Source organism: Mya arenaria, chromosome 4 (genome assembly GCF_026914265.1).
Source record: "Mya arenaria isolate MELC-2E11 chromosome 4, ASM2691426v1".
Classification (NCBI taxonomy): Eukaryota; Metazoa; Mollusca; class Bivalvia; order Myida; family Myidae; genus Mya; species Mya arenaria.
The window spans coordinates 29397251-29415549 of NC_069125.1; the positions used below are offsets into that span (position 1 = coordinate 29397251).

Below are 18299 nucleotides of genomic sequence, written 5' to 3' on the forward strand. Positions count from 1 at the left end.
CTCCTTTATATATTCTTGAATAATCAGTATTATATTGGTGGTTTCTTAAATGTATGGGTAGTATTCCAGATGCTTTGACTATACGAAAAAAACACTACAAGTGGATGCCAGGGCGTGTTTGTTTTTTACAATCATTGAAAGCAAATGTATTAGTCAGATGCACTGTGTCTTGTAATACATATGAATATTATAATATATAACATGTGTACCAAGTTTGACATTAGTATGTTAACGTTTTTTATGTACCAGTAATAGCCAATAACGATTTTTGCAAGATGACTATAACAGTGACACCACTGCCACTGGCAGTAACCAAAGCACCAGCTACTACCAAACAATGGCTCGAATAGCTTAAAAGTACTTACATTTTTATTGAGGCGCCATGAATGGCTGTTGTTGGTTGGCTTGTTTTTCTTCATCCAACTTTTCTTTACGCCATCTATATTTCCAGTTGCAATGAATAGAAACAAAATCATTTTCATCGAGTGTCCAATATCTCTAGTAAGTGACAAAATCTTGAAAGGCAAAGGAAATACTGAAGAAAGTCCAAAGGCTCACACAAATTGAGCGTTTTGAAAACTTTATTTTATTTTTTTGTCTTGGAACGAGCCTATTTTGGAGAAATATGCATAGAAACCAGTGATATAAGACAGAGTCCGTATTACAGAAGCATCTTAATAAAAACATTAACACATTTTAACTTAAGTGTAAAATTTGGAATTGTTACAATACTTTAAAAAACAAAGTCTTTATAATTGAGTTTTATTTTTAAAAACTACGTGTCCATACTTTAATTGCAGAATAAGCAATTAGCATAACACTTCTTCAAATTAAATAAATCAGTTAAAGAAATTGTTGAATTTAAGGAAAAGCCAAGATTTTAACTTAAGATGCTTTTGTAATAGGTGACATAAATCATTAATCTTAAACACAAGTATGAAAAACTTCAATCTGATATTTGGTCAGCAGTCTTATATCACTTGTTTTCAGATATTTACACAAATTTCCAAGACAAAAAAAAATCCAAAAAGTTTGTCAAAACGGTTAATCTGTAAGAGTGCAACTTTAAGTGTTTAGTAATTTATTTCAGCTTGATGGTGTTAAAATCTTTCTGGCTAACACATATATGAATAGTCTCCTACCTAAACAACACTAATTTCCGTAAATAACTACTACTCGCTGTATTCAAGAATGAACTCTGGTTTCTGGTTTATATTCTGTAATTACTGTTTTATTAATGTATTTACAAAACTGACGAGAATGATATATTCAAACATAAGGCAACTTACGAGACACAATAATTATACTCAAATGTGTTGAACAAAAGGATGGCAACACAAATTGCCACACACAGAAGGATGTTGTGTCTGGTAAGCATAATTAAATTATGCCTAATCTCAGAAATCAGTGTTTGTTTTGGTCTACATAGAAATTCAGAGACATGCATTGAGTAAGCTGACAGTCATGCTGCTTGCCTTATTTATTAAAAAAGGTCTTCCAGCGACAAATTACTACAAAGGATTGGAAGTCTCGGACGGAATAAATAATGGTTTCCTTCTTTATGAAAGAAAGGTTCTCAAATTATTTCCATTATGTCACTTAACAATAAAGTGAAATGAAAATGGTGTTTTATAATAACAAGCTAAATAGCATATTTATGTGAGAAGCCAAGTACCTGGTATGCAACTTTTGAAGAAACTCATTCCTTTTTTTCCAACAGCAAAAGGTAATGATACCAATCGTAACTATCGTAAGTATTACGCCACAGGCTACTCCCAAAATAACACCAACACTGTCTTCCTCGACTTCATCTGAATTAAATCAAAGACATACTAATTATTATTAATATTTTATCCGGTACAGTGAAAGTAAATATAATGGGTTTAAAGCTGCACTTCAAAGATTGATCGAATTGACATTTTTTATTATATTTTTTTCTTGGAATCAGCTATTTTTTTTATCGTAAATGACTGAAAACCAATAAAGTAGGCTGACTAGATTTTAGATCGCAGTGTTTCATATTTATGTTCGAAAATTGATATTTTATGGATATAAGCATTACTTACGCTATTAGAAAGTCTATGGTTGTGCACCTACTAAGGTATATCTTCATTAAACAAATGGTTGAATAGTTTCTAAAATAAAATGTGCAATACTTCTGACAAGATCTTTGAAGGGACAACTTCTAGATCATCAATAATAAGTAGCTTTATTTTTTCTTAGATTTTCTTTGCTGTGTTTTTTTTTTTTGGTTATGAATGGTCAGAAATATTTCATTATACTTCTAAAACTGTTCAAGGGTACTCTTTCAAGATTTTTCAAATGAGCTTATAATGGCTTAATTTAACCATTTCTGATATGATAGCAATGGAGATGAATATCAAGAGATGAAATTGCAATAGTTTTTTGTTTGAAACAAAATCATTGAATGTGAAGCTGAAAATATTTTTTGAGTATTTTCGCCAGCAAAACCTAAATGAAATTTCAGGCAGCTCAAAGTTTAGAACAAAAGCGCTGAAAAGGGAACTCTTGTGATTGTCTGTAACTGAGTCAAATACGGTGAATTAATGCAACCTTATTAAAGCCGAGTTATGGACCTTGCTATACATGTGTGTATGCCTAATATTTGTATAAGGTTTTTTTATGATTTTTGAGTTATGACCACATTTAAGATGCATATATGAGGATGACGCTATCAAGGGTCTGACATTATTTCAACCCTATTCAAAGAACAAATAACTCAAGCTGATAAGCTTGAAAGATCCTACTGTAAATACATGTATTAACACTAATAAATCACCTTTAGGAACGCACAGAGTGTCTTCAGTTTCATTACATGCATTTTTCTGCAACAATCCCTCGGGGCAAACTGAACATTTCTGGCACGGCGTCACCTGGGAAGTGATGTTTGAGAAGGTCTTCCCATTTCCACATCTCTCGCATGTTGTATTGGCGTAACTGTCTGCTGTAATTTGTGAAAATAAAGCTTAGCTAAGACCTTTATTTAGCACGTCATAAAAGGAACATGAAGATTGCTGAAGAAGGCAAATTTGGCCAAGTACGTAAGAATGATCAACTTACGGGAATAACTGTTCTGACCAAACTGAAAATGGTCGCTAAACTTACAGTATGTAGAATCAATTAAACTTCTACACAGTGTTCCCCCTTGATGAGCAGTGTTCTATAATGCAAGGGGTTACTTGTAAGCGTTGGTGGTGTTTAAACTGATTAAGTTCTGCATTTGGGATCCAGCCTATTCCTTGTACAGATAAATGTAGGTTTGTTATTCAATGTGCCAGTACACAACTGCTATTTCACTTTATTGAAGTAACCCAGGGTGTACAATACACTTAACATATTGACATAGGGGTGTTGAATTCATTTTAAGTAAAAGTTTTCTGTAGCTCTAGTTCGAGATAAATGCAAACAACCTACCTTTTATGACCCCATATCCAGGCTTACATAATTCTCGGCAATCCCCGGCCTTTCCTTCTGTTCTCCTGTACCCAGATTTACACCCACATTTCGTGTCGTGATTCTGCGTACACGCCTCCACCACAACTTCATGTAATTCAACGCATTTTTTGCACCGTCTACAAAAATATTCTATACTGTAGTCCTCTGAAAATGTTCCTTGTTGACAATCCTGACATATTGCCTGGCCGCCGTCGTGGCTGCAATGTTTTCCAGTCCAGAAAGTGCCAGGTGAACACTTTTTACACTGGATGGTATTACCGTGTACTTCTACTTGATAATACGTGCCACCCAATTGTCCCGAAATAACGGATGCAGCCTGCACTACCAGCACTAACAAACAAGCCACTTGCATTTTACGTTCCTGAAATATAGAAAGCATATCCTTAATTGAAAATGATACACTGACAAAACCAATTGACATTAAATGAGTTAATTAGTTAGCTTATACTATGGATACAGCACACATCTCATCTTGGTTATGGATTATTCCTGAAATAGAGAGCGCATATCTTTAAATAACAAGAGCTGTCAGAGAGATTGCGCGCTCGACTATTCCGCCGCTTTTCAGTGTAAGGATTGAAATGTTTTGGCGAAACATGCATGGATCACCGTTAGATTAGATTTCAATGCAATACATGATGTGCTGAGATATTAACATAAATGTGGTTACATGCAAAATTTTAACCAGAATTTTTAAGTCTAATAATAAAGCGCCATTATTTGCAAAATACAGTTATCTAACCTGGTTATTCAATTAGGTTGGGTGGTTGAATACTATTGTATAAAGTCTCAATGCAATACATCAAGTAGTTGCTGAGATATTATCCTATGTGTGCTAACATGCAAGACCTTAACCAGAATTTCTAAGTTGCATAATAAAGGGGCAAAAATTATATAATATGAAAGATAGAGTTATCTTACTTGATTAAATAAGAAGGTTAAATGGTTGGGAGCCTGTGTGTAAAGTTTCAATGCAATACAGGATGTATTCTCTGAGGTATTGAATTAAAAGTGGTTACATGCAAAACCTTAACCAGAATTTCTAAGTCAAATAATAAAGGCCCATTATTTGCATTAAATGCAAACTTGAGTTATCTAACTTGGTTTATTAAGTAGGTTGGATGGTTGACTACCATTGTCTAAAGTCTTCATGCAATAGATCAAGTAGTTGCTGAGAAATTAACTTATGTGTACTTACATGCAAAACCTTAACCAGAACTTCCAAGTCAAATAGAAAAGGCCCATTATTTGCATTGCATGCAAATAAGAGTTATCTAACTTCATTAATTTAGTAGGTTAGATAGTTGGGAATACATATCTTAAGTTTCAATGCAATACATGATGTATTTACTGAGATAATGACTTAAAGTAACTTACATGCAAAACCTTAACCAAGGTGTGACGTCGACGCCGACGCCAATGCTTGGGTGAGTAGTATAGCTCTCCATATTCTATAAATAGTCGAGCTAAAAACTACAGAAACAAGCTTAGTTCTTCCACAAATTGATAATTTTTGGTATGCATGAAAAAATATTAATCATGTTATTCCGTTCCAGATTGAAAAAAATCATCCGACCCTCGGGCACTCTGCGTGGCCCGTTACTCAGCAAGTCTCGTTACCAGCGCCTGTGGTGCCCATGAGTCCGATATTTCTGTCCAGACCAGAAACAGATGATAATCATATTATAAACAGGCTGAATTCAAAATTGCATCTTATAGATTGGAAGTCATTCAGAGTCTCATTATATAAAGAATGTCATGACATCGTTAAGTTTACCACCTAACAGTTATTGAATATTTAGAACTCTGGCTGAACAAGGTCGAATCCCTATACTAGTGCTTGCCATGCAAATTGTTTAACAAGCACTGCTATATTATAAAATCCAGAATTTAAGCAATCCCGGAAAGTAACCAGTGGAGGGCTTGTGCTCATTTTACTAAAATACATAAAGTTTAAAGCTATGAACATCACATGTCAGAAGTGTTGAGCTCAGAAATTAACATAGGCATACTGCAAAGAATGTTAGGATCTTCAATAGCCATGTTTGTATCTTAATAATAGTTTTAAATAATGAAATGTTTCTTTTTGATATAGTATGCAGAACATTTTATATTTATCTTAATGTCATTCTTGGTCCTCAGTAAGTAAAACAATAATTTCTTCTTAAAATATCTGTCTCAATACTGTTGGCAATTTTTTACATAAACAAACTATATTTCGATCGCCTCAGGTTTTATGAACGAGAGGCCCAAGAGGCCCTATTCTATACTGGCATGGCTCATGTGGCATTTTCAAAATGTAGCTTCAAAATTAAGCAAGTAGGCCAAAAGTTCACAGTCAAGTTCATCCGAGGAAAACATTAATTCTTCTTTGCAAAACTGTACACATGGTCCATTTTTTTGCTGAAGCTTCAAAAATAAGAAAGTAGGTCAAGAGGTCATAAACAAGGTCATTCGAGGACAACATTGATATCTGTTTGAAAAACTGTAAACATGGTCCAAATTTTATTACTGTAGCCTCAAAAATAAGAAAGTAGGTCAAAAGGTCACAGTCAATGTCATCCGAGGTCAACATTGATGTTCGTTTGCAAAACTGTTCAAATATCAACTGTTTTGGTAGAGGGTCATCATATGATGCTACACTACAAATATCAAAGGTATGAGCCTTGTGGTTTTGAAACAAGAAATTTTTGAAAGTTGTTCTTATATAAGTCTCTAGGAAACTTGTGACCTCCGGTGCAGGGCCAATTTTGACCCAAGGAGCATAATTTGAACGATCATGATTGCGGACCACTAAATCATTCAAAATAGCAAGGGTCTGCCTAGCGGTTTCAGACAAAAATATTTTCAAACATTTCCCAATTTAAGTATACCAATCCTGTTAACCCCGGGGCATTGCCAGTAACGACCCCAGGGACATAATTTGAACAAACATTCACAAGAAATTGTGTAAGATGGATGTACAGACGACAGAAAATTCTGGTCTTTGGCCATTAGGGCTTAAAATCAACCAAACCCCTTTTTAATACTTTCAAGGGCAAAAATCTAATCATGCATGGGCGGATCTGGTTTTCGAAAGGAACCGAGCTATGATGTATATCTAACTACTGTACAAGTTTCATCGAGATACAATCAAAACTGATGACTAGTTGTTTACAGACGAACTGACGCACATACGACGTACACATTACCATCGCATAAAAATGATAAAAAAAATTAACCGCTCGCTGAAATATTTTTTGGCAAATGTCCAAAGAACGAAAAATTAATTTGGTGTGGCCTTTAAGACCAGTTCATAAATTACTGAAGAATGCTTTCGATATTTTCCACATTGCACAATAAAATGTGAAGTATGTACAGTGTGTTTTAAAAAAAATCAATACTTAAATTGATAACGGCCCTGAACATTTTAAATTTTTATTTTAAAAATATTGATTTTAAATACCATCTTATCCCTGAGTACATGAAGGTTACATACGGTAGTACATCTATATCAACTTCCTATATGTTTCTCAACCTCCTACGCATTAATGTCCCTTGGTAAGCTTAATTGTTTGTTTTGCATAATTATGTCATTCGAAAGAAAAAAATCATGATTATTCCCTATTAATGTATAGTATTTTCCATCCCCGTTCTATGTACTTATAACAGTTAAGTGGGGCCATAAAACACTAAATATTTAAAATAACAATAATAGCCTAAATTAATAATATGTATACCTAACATGCTATCATGAAGTAAATTATAAAATAAGATTGTGATTTACATGCATGCTTTTCATCTATTTTTATTGTTTATAAATTACTTTACACAAAATGTGACAGCAAATGTGAACGCTGGTCTAGAGCTCGCACTGTGTTAACATCGGGAGGTTTCTGGCAATAATCTTTTCTATTTTTTCAACACTCTGCATAACCATAACGAGTTATTTGATTACAAAGTTCACCCCGCCCCCCTTCCGACCCACCACACACATACACCAAATAACTTGTCTGCGGGCAGGCAGCAACACATTCTTTCATATTTGATGTATTTGTCTTTTAAATCAAACTAATAGAATTTTAAATCAAACTAATTTCGTAGTGTTCATTGAGTTAATGACACAGTCTGAAACACATTCCGAATTAATAGTTCATTATGCACCAGTCAATTGTAACCACGCCCCTGAATAGCGGGGACCTTGACTTTCCATCCAGCCAAGCCCGGGTAAAATCCCCACCCTGCGGGGACGAACTGAAAGTAAAATCCCCGCAAAAATCCCCAGCTCATCAGGGACCCTAGGTAAGGTTCATTCCACGCTATATTTAGTGCGAAGACAAAACCATCGTATTCATCCCGCAAAGTATTCATTCCTTGCAAAGTATTTATTTTATTTAAAGTTGTCATCTTTTGTCTTAATTATTATCTAAAATCTAAAAAAAAATGTGGATAGAGGATTGTTTATATATTTTACGACATTTCAAAGGGGGTGTATAGATTCTAGTGGTCAGTGCTTGAGCGTGTATAGAATAAAACGTCGACCAAAGACTGATTTTACCCAACTGAGGCCACAGGCAACTATTAAAAGTAAGCCAGGGGCAGCTGTTGGGATCGGCATTGTATCATTCATTCAAGTCTCTGAGTGTACATGCCCAATACAGTCCTACGCATATGTACCAGGGAACTGCTTAAATTCAGCTAGAGCTTATCAAAATTGAAAATCATTATTTGTGTATGTAACTGTAAATACTGAGAGGCTCTGGGCTCAGAATCTTGACCTTCACAAATTAGGGTCATTGCTGATCTTATCTTGTTTCAGCCTTGGTAACTTCTTTACGCTCTTTTAAGCAATCGGAAAGTTTTGTGTTGTTAAATTTTAGAAAGTAACATTAAAGCTGCACTCAACAGATTGGCAGTTTTGACATTATTAACTTTTATTTTTGTCTCAGAACCAGCCTAAGATTTGATAAGCACATGTATATGTGTCTTAACTATGAGATCAATCAATCAATCAATCAATCAATCAATTCATCAATTGGCCGCAGTATCTCATAGTAAAGACACATATGTGCTTATCAAATCTTGAAGTTTGAATGGAATTCATGACCGAGAAAAGGTTGCAACTAACAGAATGACAAAGTAAGTCTTTAATTTGTTTTGACACTTTTTTGTAATTTATCACGTAATTGCTTATTAATATATTTTAAATCGCACTGTAATCAACATCATGGGTAAGGAATATTCTTAGATTTTCGAAGCAAGGGACACAACTCTTGCATTGTCTTAAATCGTCCAAGTTAACTTTGTATTACAATGTAGGAGAAGAAAATAAATAAAATACGCCGAATATGAGGAGAAACGGTTGGCCCGAGCGCTTCGGGCAGAAGAAAAACGTCAGCAAAGGGAGGCGGCTAAGGCTGCACGTGCTATGAAAAGAAAGAGGGAGGAATTAGAAAAGGCTACCAGGAAGAGGGCGAGACAGGAGATGAGGGAAGCACGGCAAAGAAAGAATCAGTTGATATTAACGTTATAAGGGCATATGCATATGTGTGCGCGGAGTGTGATCGACATGGAAATGTAAATGATGAGGAGAATGGTGTGGTTTGGTATGGGTATGATGTGTGCGATAGATGGTTTCATAATTATTGTTTAAGTGTGGAAGAATTGTCTGGAGCGAATGAGAGTGTGTTGCAGCAGTGTTACTGGATGTGTAAGATGTGTGGACCCGAAACCTATGAAGAGTAAATTATAATGTACCAGTTGTTTTGCCTGTTTTTTTAACACGAGTTATACTGTCAAAAATTTAACCACAAAACAGCAACGTAATGTACTCCGATTTGTTTTTATATTATTTGTTTAGTCCAGTGATATGTAGATTGATTGTGATTGATACATTCATTGGTTGATTTATTGAGTCAGTGAAATTTGGTTTGTTTCAATAGTAATGCAAATTCTTAAAAATATAGTGTGTTATAGCCTTACACAAGGCCTCGCAGCGACCTGGATCTATTTATATTATGCTTATAAATAGAAGGTCATACTTTAAACACAGAGGAGGTTTTTGAAAACAACTCACAGTAAGCAAAAACTTATTTAAAACAGAATACTGACGTCAATCGTATCAATATTGTACTTTTGCCGGGGTCACAGCTAATGATGTTTTTGAGTCGATTGTTTCCGTTTCATTTAATTTCAATTCAAATACTGAGCGGTTCTTGTGTGCAGAAATGAAACCAAACAATAACGATTAGCAATCTATTTTTAGATAAAATATACGAGTTTTAAAAGCGATCGGGATTCCAATAAAATGACACCTGACTGACACAGACAACAATTATACCAGGGGGAACAACTCGTAATAACTCGGCCACCTCCGACAAGCTTCACGATGGAACTTTACATATAATCGTAACAGAACCTGGTCAAATAGCCCCCATTTTGGTCAAATGGCCCCCACACTTTTGGTCAAATAGCCCCCATAAGAAAAAAATGGTCAAAACGCCCCCAATTTGGTCAAAACGCCCCCATTTTGGTCAAATAGCCCCCACTCCTTTTTTATTTGAAATTATATTTGAAAGTAAGTTGTAATATTTTTAAGATATTTGAATGTAAGTTGTAATATTTTTAAGATATTTGAAGGTAAGTTGTAATATTTTTAAGATGTATTGCATTTACATAATTGCTAATCAAACAATAGCATTTGTTGATAATTAAAATGTTTTAAAATATAAAAAATAATTTGCACATATTAAAGACTTATTAATTAGAGAAGATAGGGCATCTAAATTATCACATTGTGCAATAATCCTTTGAAGAAAGATTAAAGTGGGTTCACACTTAGCTTAATAACTGACTTCAGATAATGCGGTTTCGGGTTGCAAAATGGACTATCCTTGTGTAGATTGTGAGAAGGAGGTACGGCCTAGGCAGCATGGAGTGGAATGCGAGTAGTGCGGGAGATGGCAGCACCGCACGTGCAATACATTTAGTTTTTGCCCTTTTGGTGTATTTGTTATGTATTATTATTATTATTATTATTATTATTATTATTATTATTATTATTTGAAGGCTATATGTATTAAATGTTGAGTTCAAAAGTTACAATATATACTGTGTTTCAATGCGATCAGTATGTAATTGTTACAATTCAAATGTTCAAATTAGGATATTTTGCTTGAAATGAAAGGAAGTAAAAAGTGTATAATGAAATGATAAACAAGAGCACCGCGAAACGGAGCAATATACGCCCGAAGAAGATTCGGCTTGAGGTCCTTTTAATGTAGTGATGATTTGTATAAAGTTATTTGAAAATCGCTTTATTAGTTACCAAGTTGTGGCCCGGACACGGAATTGCTAACGGACGAGTAACAAAGATGTGGCCCAGACACAGAATTGCTAACGCCCCCCATGGTGATTCTAGTCTTTGAGTTATGGCCTGGACATGGAATTGCTAACGTACCCCCATGGTGATTCTAGACTTTGAGGTATGGACCTGGAAATTGCATGTGACACATCCTTTTAATGTAGTGATGATTTGTATAAAGTTATTTGAAAATCACTTTATTAGTTACCAAGTTATGGCCCGGAAACAGAATTGCTAACGCCCCCATGGTGATTCTAGTCTTTGAGGTATGGACCTGGAAATTGCGCGCGACACATCCTTTTAATGTAATGATGCTTTGTATAAAGATATTTGAAAATGACTTTATTAGTGACAAAGTTGTAACGCCCCCCCCCATGGTGATTCTAGTGTTTGAGGTATGGACCTGGAAATTGTGCGCGACACATCCTTTTAATGTAATGATGCTTTGTATAAAGTTATTTGAAAATGACTTTATTAGTGACAAAGTTGTGGCCCGGACACGGAATTGCTAACGCACCCCTATGGTGATTCTAGCCTTTGAGGTATGGACCTGGAAATTGCGCGCGACGCATCCTTTTAATGTAGTGATGATTTGTATAAAGTTATTTGAAAATCACTTTATTAGTAACAAAGATGTGGCCCGGACACAGAATTGCTAACGCCCCTCATGGTGATTCTAGTGTTTGAGGTATGGACCTGGAAATTGCGCGCGACACATCCTTTTAATGTAATGATGCTTTGTATAAAGTTATTTGAAAATGACTTTATGAGTGACCAAGTTGTGGCCCGGACACGGATTTGCTAACGCACCCCCATGGTGATTCTAGTCTTTGAGGTATGTACCTGGAAATTGCGCGCGACACATCCTTTTAATGTAGTGATGATTTGTATAAAGTTATTTGAAAATCGCTTTATAAGTTACCAAGTTATGGCCCGGAAACAGAATTGCTAACGCCCCCCATGGTGATTCTAGTCTTTGAGGTATGGACCTGGAAATTGCGCGCGACACATCCTTTTAATGTAGTGATGATTTGTATAAAGTTATTTGAAAATCACTTTATTAGTAACAAATATGTGGCCCGGACACAGAATTGCTAACGCCCCCCCATGGTGATTCTAGTGTTTGAGGTATGGACCTGGAAATTGCGCGCGACACATCCTTTTAATGTAATGATGCTTTGTATAAAGTTATTTGAAAATGACTTAATTAGTGACCAAGTTGTGGCCCGGACACGGATTTGCTAACGCACCCCCATGGTGATTCTAGTCTTTGAGGTATGGACCTGGAAATTGCGCGCGACACATCCTTTTAATGTAGTGATGATTTTTATAAAGTTATTTGAAAATCGCTTTATTAGTTACCAAATTATGGCCCGGAAACAGAATTGCTAACGCCCCCCATGGTGATTCTAGTCTTTGAGGTATGGACCTGGAAATTGCGCGCGACACATCCTTTTAATGTAATGATGCTTTGTATAAAGTTATTTGAAAATGACTTTATTAGTGACAAAGTTGTAACGCCCCCCCCCATGGTGATTCTAGTGTTTGAGGTATGGACCTGGAAATTGTGCGCGACACATCCTTTTAATGTAATGATGCTTTGTATAAAGTTATTTGAAAATGACTTTATTAGTGACAAAGTTGTGGCCCGGACACGGAATTGCTAACGCACCCCCATGGTGATTCTAGTCTTTGAGGAATGGACCTGGAAATTGAGCGCGACACATCCTTTTAATGTAGTGATGATTTGTATAAAGTTATTTGAAAATCGCTTTATTAGTTACCAAGTTATGGCCCGGACACGGAATTGCTAACGGATGGACAGACGGACAGACAGACGGACAGACGATGGAGGCCATAACATAATACGACCCTTCGGGCGTATAAAAATAAGGATACTCCAACCTGTTAGCCTAAATGGAACATTGTTTTCCAGGATGTAAATTGGAAAAAGATATATGGATTGGTATTTAGTGTTACAAGAAATACATACTCGGTAAGTACCTAAATCGGAACAGTACCTAATTATGAAACACCTATTATAAAAAAAAAAAATTTCAAATACTGCTATCATTTTAAGTTTTTCATGTTCAAATGTCAAAACATGGCACGTGCGGGAAAGACTTCATGCTTGCCACAATCACAGCATACATAGTACAGCCTGAAATAATCAAATTTTACTCACAAAAAGGACAAAAAACAATTAAACAACCAAACTGGAAATAACATAAATTATTAATTTACTTTAAAATGAACATGGTGCACTAATTTTAAAAGAAACATAAAAACGAATTAAAACTGTTCCATATGGGCGGTTAATAAAGTACAATATAAGTTCTTGTTGTTACTTAATTTCGATGTGTAATCAATATTAACATAAAGAAAAACACAAAAAAACTTATGGCATTTAAAATGTAGATTTAATGTATTAATATATTATTCATAAGTAATATCTTAAAGTCAGATTTATTAACATACAAATAGAGGATATTTTCTGTTTCTTTTATGCTTATTTTCGGAGTTTTATTTGTTTTTTATTTATTTCTGAATTACCCCCTTTTTTGAAAAGGGTGGGCTTTACGCCGCTACCCGTAGGGCGCCCCTCATGCATAATTATAGCTGTCAACTTTTTTACTTTCGGTTTGCTGAGAAATAGTTCTCTGCCATTCATTCTTATAGCTTAATATTCGCTCGTTTTTTATTGCAAAGCTTTATGAACAGTAAAAAATGAAGTTTTATTAGTGCACAAATGTTCCAAAAAATAATGAAAACACTTTTTATTTTAACCAAATTACTACGCCGCTATTTATAGGATGAAAATTTGGAAGGTCAAATGTGTTAGCAAAACAAATGTGGTTACTCATTGGATTTTAACCATTCTTCTTAGTTTTAAGACTGCATATACGCGTGTTTTTATAGTAAGTTAATATACAGTCATCTTACTGTCAGAGACCAGTCCGTTTCGCTTTAAAATGTTTGTTTTCCAGAAGAGTAAATGCCACGCTAGTTTGTTGACACATTTTGAGATGTGGGTGGGGTAAAAAATATCGGATCTATCCGATAAATTGTTGTGTGAATTCTCCAGGAAGCCCATTTTACGTACTACAACGGTTAACAGTTCAAAATACATTTAATCGATGCTATAAAATTTTATTTATGTTCGAACAGTTGTTTTTGTCTGTAATTTGTTTGGAATGAAAGCAAATGTTCGAACATTCAGCTTCAAAGATCAGTAAAATGTTTGATAAACGGGATAACCGGTAATAAACGGTAAGGCCACAACAAATTGATCATTTGTTCGTCGGATTTGCCGCACCTAAAATTCGAAAAACGAAAAAAAAAAACTTTTTTTTTGCGCCCGCACTTACTATTTGGCCGCGCATATTATTTATTTTTTTTACTTCCGAATTTCCTTTTTACTTAAAATTTGAACCTGTAACGTCGACTTCGCCATTTTTTGAAGTTATTTCCATGCTTTACATTCTCCGCGAGCAAACTGTCCTCGTGTCAGGACAAAATCAGGTCCGGGTAACCGCAAAACAGCGGATATTTGTTGACAGTCTTTTTTGTCGGGAATATTTTGCAGGACGCACCGTTGTTATCTATTTCCGGTATTAATTTGCAGGATACTTTCAGTTTTCGTTAATGTAAAATACACATTTTTAATTGAAAATCAGTGTCATAGGTGTGGTAAAGGCGAGGTCTTGAAAGGGAAACATCTTTATTCCACCACCTGCTCTAATATAATGACCGGTGCCACATTTGCAGATTTGTTTAATACTGCTTCAATTGTGTTGTCCCGCAATTTAATCGGCAGTGTCTTAAGTAATAGCAAAGCACTGGATCTTATTGCCATTTGTTATATATTGAGACAGATTTTCATGTGATACAATCAAAACCATTTCATTTATATTTAAACTAAGAACCTATGTTTGCAATTAAAAAGCATTTCTTGACATATTGCATGATAAATTTAGTAAGAAATAAACTTTTTAATTTTTATTTTATTTTTCGCCTTGCGCTCGCCTCTGAATTGCCTTAAATTTAAAAAAAAGTATTTTAATTTTTTTTTCGCTCGCTCGCTCCTACTTTTTTTGGGCAAAATCCGTAGAACAAATGATCAATTTGTTGTGGCCTAAGTTGTTAATTTCCAATTATATATTTATTTAAATTTATAAAATATTTCTTTATTTTTTTTTTAACCTTTTTTTTACATAATTTACTGAAGTCCAGTGTTCTGTTTTGACCAAGGCATGTACATGTAACAACAAAGGATTTTAAAAGTAGTTCTGAAAATTGATATTACACTCCTTATTTTGCAGTGAAAATATCAAATTGATATTTTCACTGTTGTTATTTCACTGTTAAAACCCCATATTTCATCGTAAAGCATGAAAGAAATAATGTTTATTGCACTTCATTTTGTAAAAATAAAGGTTTAAAAATGTTTTGGAATAAAATAAGTATGCATACATACATATAAAAAAATAAAAAAGTGGGGGCGTTTTTTGGGGGCTATTTGACCAATTTTAAAATGTGAGTGGGGGCTATTTGACCAAAATGGGGACTATTTGACTTGGGGGCTATTTGACTAGGAAGCATCGTAACAACTCGGCCATGGCCGAAGTGTTCCGATTGATGTAAAACTGTGAACTGCAGCCTATCGTTATGTTTTGACAGAATAAAACAAGAAAAAAGTTGATGCATAGCATCAAGTCGGCGCAATGCAATTAGAAAAAAAACGTGCATGCAGATAACCAAAAATGGTTATTATTTTAATGAAAATATTTTGTTTTATGTTGGGTGTACATATGCTCGAAGGACATTATGGTTAAAAATATTGTTACAATGGTTTAAGCCCGGAATTATAGATATTCTGTTGTTTTTTTTACCCAAGCTAATCCTCCGGTTTAAACTAAATTATAACAAAATATATATACAATCGTTTCTTCGGATGAAATAGAGTCAATGGTCTAATACATAGATTTCATGCTAAAATTCACCTTTTATTTGTACCGGCATGTTATGCGAATTCCTTGCTTTATATTTTGTATAAGTTTTTGTTACACATTTCACTCATATGAGTATATAGAACGGGGATAAAAAATACTATACATCAAAGGGGAATTATCTGGAGTTCATTCTTTCGAATGGCATTTTCAAAACAAACAATTAAGCTCAAGGTTAATTTTTCAAAACTCGGCATTTTTGTTGACACCAAGGGAGATTACTGCGATTTACAAACATAAAGGATATTTTAATAGTACCGTGTAACCTTCATCTATTTGATATCAATCGGACTTTATCTATCTCGGAGAAAGACTGGTACCCTCATTCTCTTTTCTACAAAATATCAACTGATTTTTATCAAAAAGTAACGTAGGGTACCAGTCTATCTCGGAGATGGCCGAGCAATCGGAACTCCTCGGCTAGTATCAAGATATGGTCTATCTCGAAGCTTGCCCGGAGATGGCCGAGTTGTTACGATTGATGGCCGAGTTGATATGACTGAGTTGGTATTTAAAATCAAAATTTCCATAATGATAAGCAGGGCTATTATAATTTAAGGTTTCATTATCAATTAAAGTGTTAAGTTTTATAAAACAAACTAAACTTCATATTTTTGCAACGTGGAAACTATTGAAAGCATTGTACTGCAATTTATGAACTAGTCCCTAAGCTGGAATATTTCTTAAGTAATATCATAGACGAATTTCACGTTACGTAATACTTCCTATGTGTTTTATATAAATTTTAGTTGCACTTCTTATTTTGTTCATGTGATGTTTCAGCTGAGCTGACAGACACAGGCCAAATGGATGAAGATTCTGAGACTCCATGTTCTTCAACCCAAACAGACATCAACGGGCAGTACATAGAGGGAATGAAACATAAGATTGAAGCACTCCAATCTCAAAATCAGCACTTGAAGTCTCAGGTATCAGACAAGTTCTCAGAAAAAGACTTTGAAGGGAATGATGAAAAGGTGAACCACTTGACCGGTTTGTCATCTCATGAAACTCTGATGTTGGTGTTTGAGTACATCCTTCCCTATTTGTCATCTTCACTTGTTTTGACACAGTTCAAGATGTTAATCATGACTCTTATGAGACTAAGACTTAACTTGTCAGTGATGTTCCTGGCATATGAATTTGGTGTTTCTCAGGCGACAGTGTCACGAGTGTTTACCAATGTAATGGACTGCATGTTTGCTAGACTACACCCAATGGTACATTGGCCTCAGCGAGAAGTGTTACAAAAGACAATGCCAATGCAGTTTCGAAAAAACTTTGGGAAGAAAGTTGTTTCCATTATAGACTGTTTTGAAGTGTTTATTGAAAAACCTTCTAATTTACAGGCTTCGGCAGAAACCTACAGACACCATCATACTGTTAAATTTCTTATAGGAATAACGCCTCAAGGAACTGTGTCTTATATTTCAAAAGGTTGGGGTGGTGGAACCAGCGACAATTATATAACTGAACACTGTGGGTATTTGAATAAGCTGTCTCCAGGTGATTTGATCTTAGCTGACCGAGGTTTTGATATAAGTACAAGTGTTGGCTCACTTGCAGCGTCGGTTAACATACCAGCTTTCACGAAAGGTAGAGATCAGCTATCAGCGGCAGACATTGAATCAACAAGAAAACTTGCAAATGTCCGAATTCATGTAGAACGGGTAATTGGGACTGTCCGTCAAAAGTACTCATTTTTAAATGGAACTGTGCCTATAAGATTTCTAATATTTAAGGACGAAAATGATTTCACTGTACTTGACAAAATTGCCCATGTGTGTTGTGCATTAGTTAACCTAAATGCATCAGTTGTTGGATTTGATTAAAAGTGACCTACATGTTGTTGTTTTGTTTGCACATCATGTTAGTATTGTTATTGAAGGCGCCACTGCTACATGTGCATAATAAATATAAATATGAAATGTATTGCTCTTAGTTGTTACACCCTGCTGATATTCTTGACCATGTGTTCACTGTTCAACATGGAACCTTGGTGTCTTTAACAGCTCAAACAGATTTACATGAAACTTGGTACATACTGTAAAAATAATCAAGCAGGCATTTCATATTTTGATGAGCCCTAAAAGACAACTTAGATAGGACATTAAAACTGAAAATGGTGATCATATGCTCAACAATGTTGACATAATGTATGAGTTATTCTACTATTACAATTAGGCCTAAAAAAAATTTGTTTGGTTAGGGTTACATCCTTTTCATAAATAGGTAGGGTAGGTACCGGTAGGCTTTTTATTTTTTTTTATTATTTTTTTTTATTATTTTTTTTATTAGGCTTTATATAAGAATATCATTTTCATCATTGGAGAATGGTGTTAAAGTTATCTGCTGTAAAAGCATTTAAGGTTTAAACTACATAATGAAAAGCAATTAAAAAAAATAATATTTTTTTATTTTATTTTTAGTTTTTCATTTTTTTTTTCAAAATGACTATAAAAACGGTAGGG

General features: G+C 34.7%; 2 protein-coding genes across 4 annotated transcripts in view; one reads left to right on the plus strand and one right to left on the minus strand.

Moving 5' to 3' along the window:
- The window catches only part of LOC128230473 (tumor necrosis factor receptor superfamily member 11B-like), a 28461-nt gene that overhangs the window by 6682 nt on the left and 3480 nt on the right, over positions 1 to 18299 (minus strand). For 2 of the 3 annotated variants that reach the window (XR_008260231.1, XM_052942763.1), the window contains exons 2-5: positions 3436 to 3838; positions 2801 to 2965; positions 1676 to 1811; positions 366 to 439 (exon numbers count right to left, since the gene is read on the minus strand). Coding sequence is in view for 2 of the 3 variants with exons in the window: in XM_052942763.1 (XP_052798723.1) it covers positions 370 to 439; positions 1676 to 1811; positions 2801 to 2965; positions 3436 to 3838 (774 nt within the window). In the remaining variant the exon portion in view is untranslated. The remainder of the gene's footprint in view (positions 1 to 365; positions 440 to 1675; positions 1812 to 2800; positions 2966 to 3435; positions 3839 to 18299) is intronic. The other variant, XM_052942764.1, reaches the window with a different exon arrangement.
- LOC128230470 (uncharacterized) lies at positions 15418 to 17739 on the plus strand. The gene is made up of 2 exons (XM_052942759.1): positions 15418 to 15585; positions 16612 to 17739. The coding sequence occupies exons 1-2, from the start codon at positions 15567 to 15569 to the stop codon at positions 17658 to 17660; spliced, it is 1068 nt and encodes a 355-aa protein (XP_052798719.1). The 5' UTR covers positions 15418 to 15566; the 3' UTR covers positions 17661 to 17739.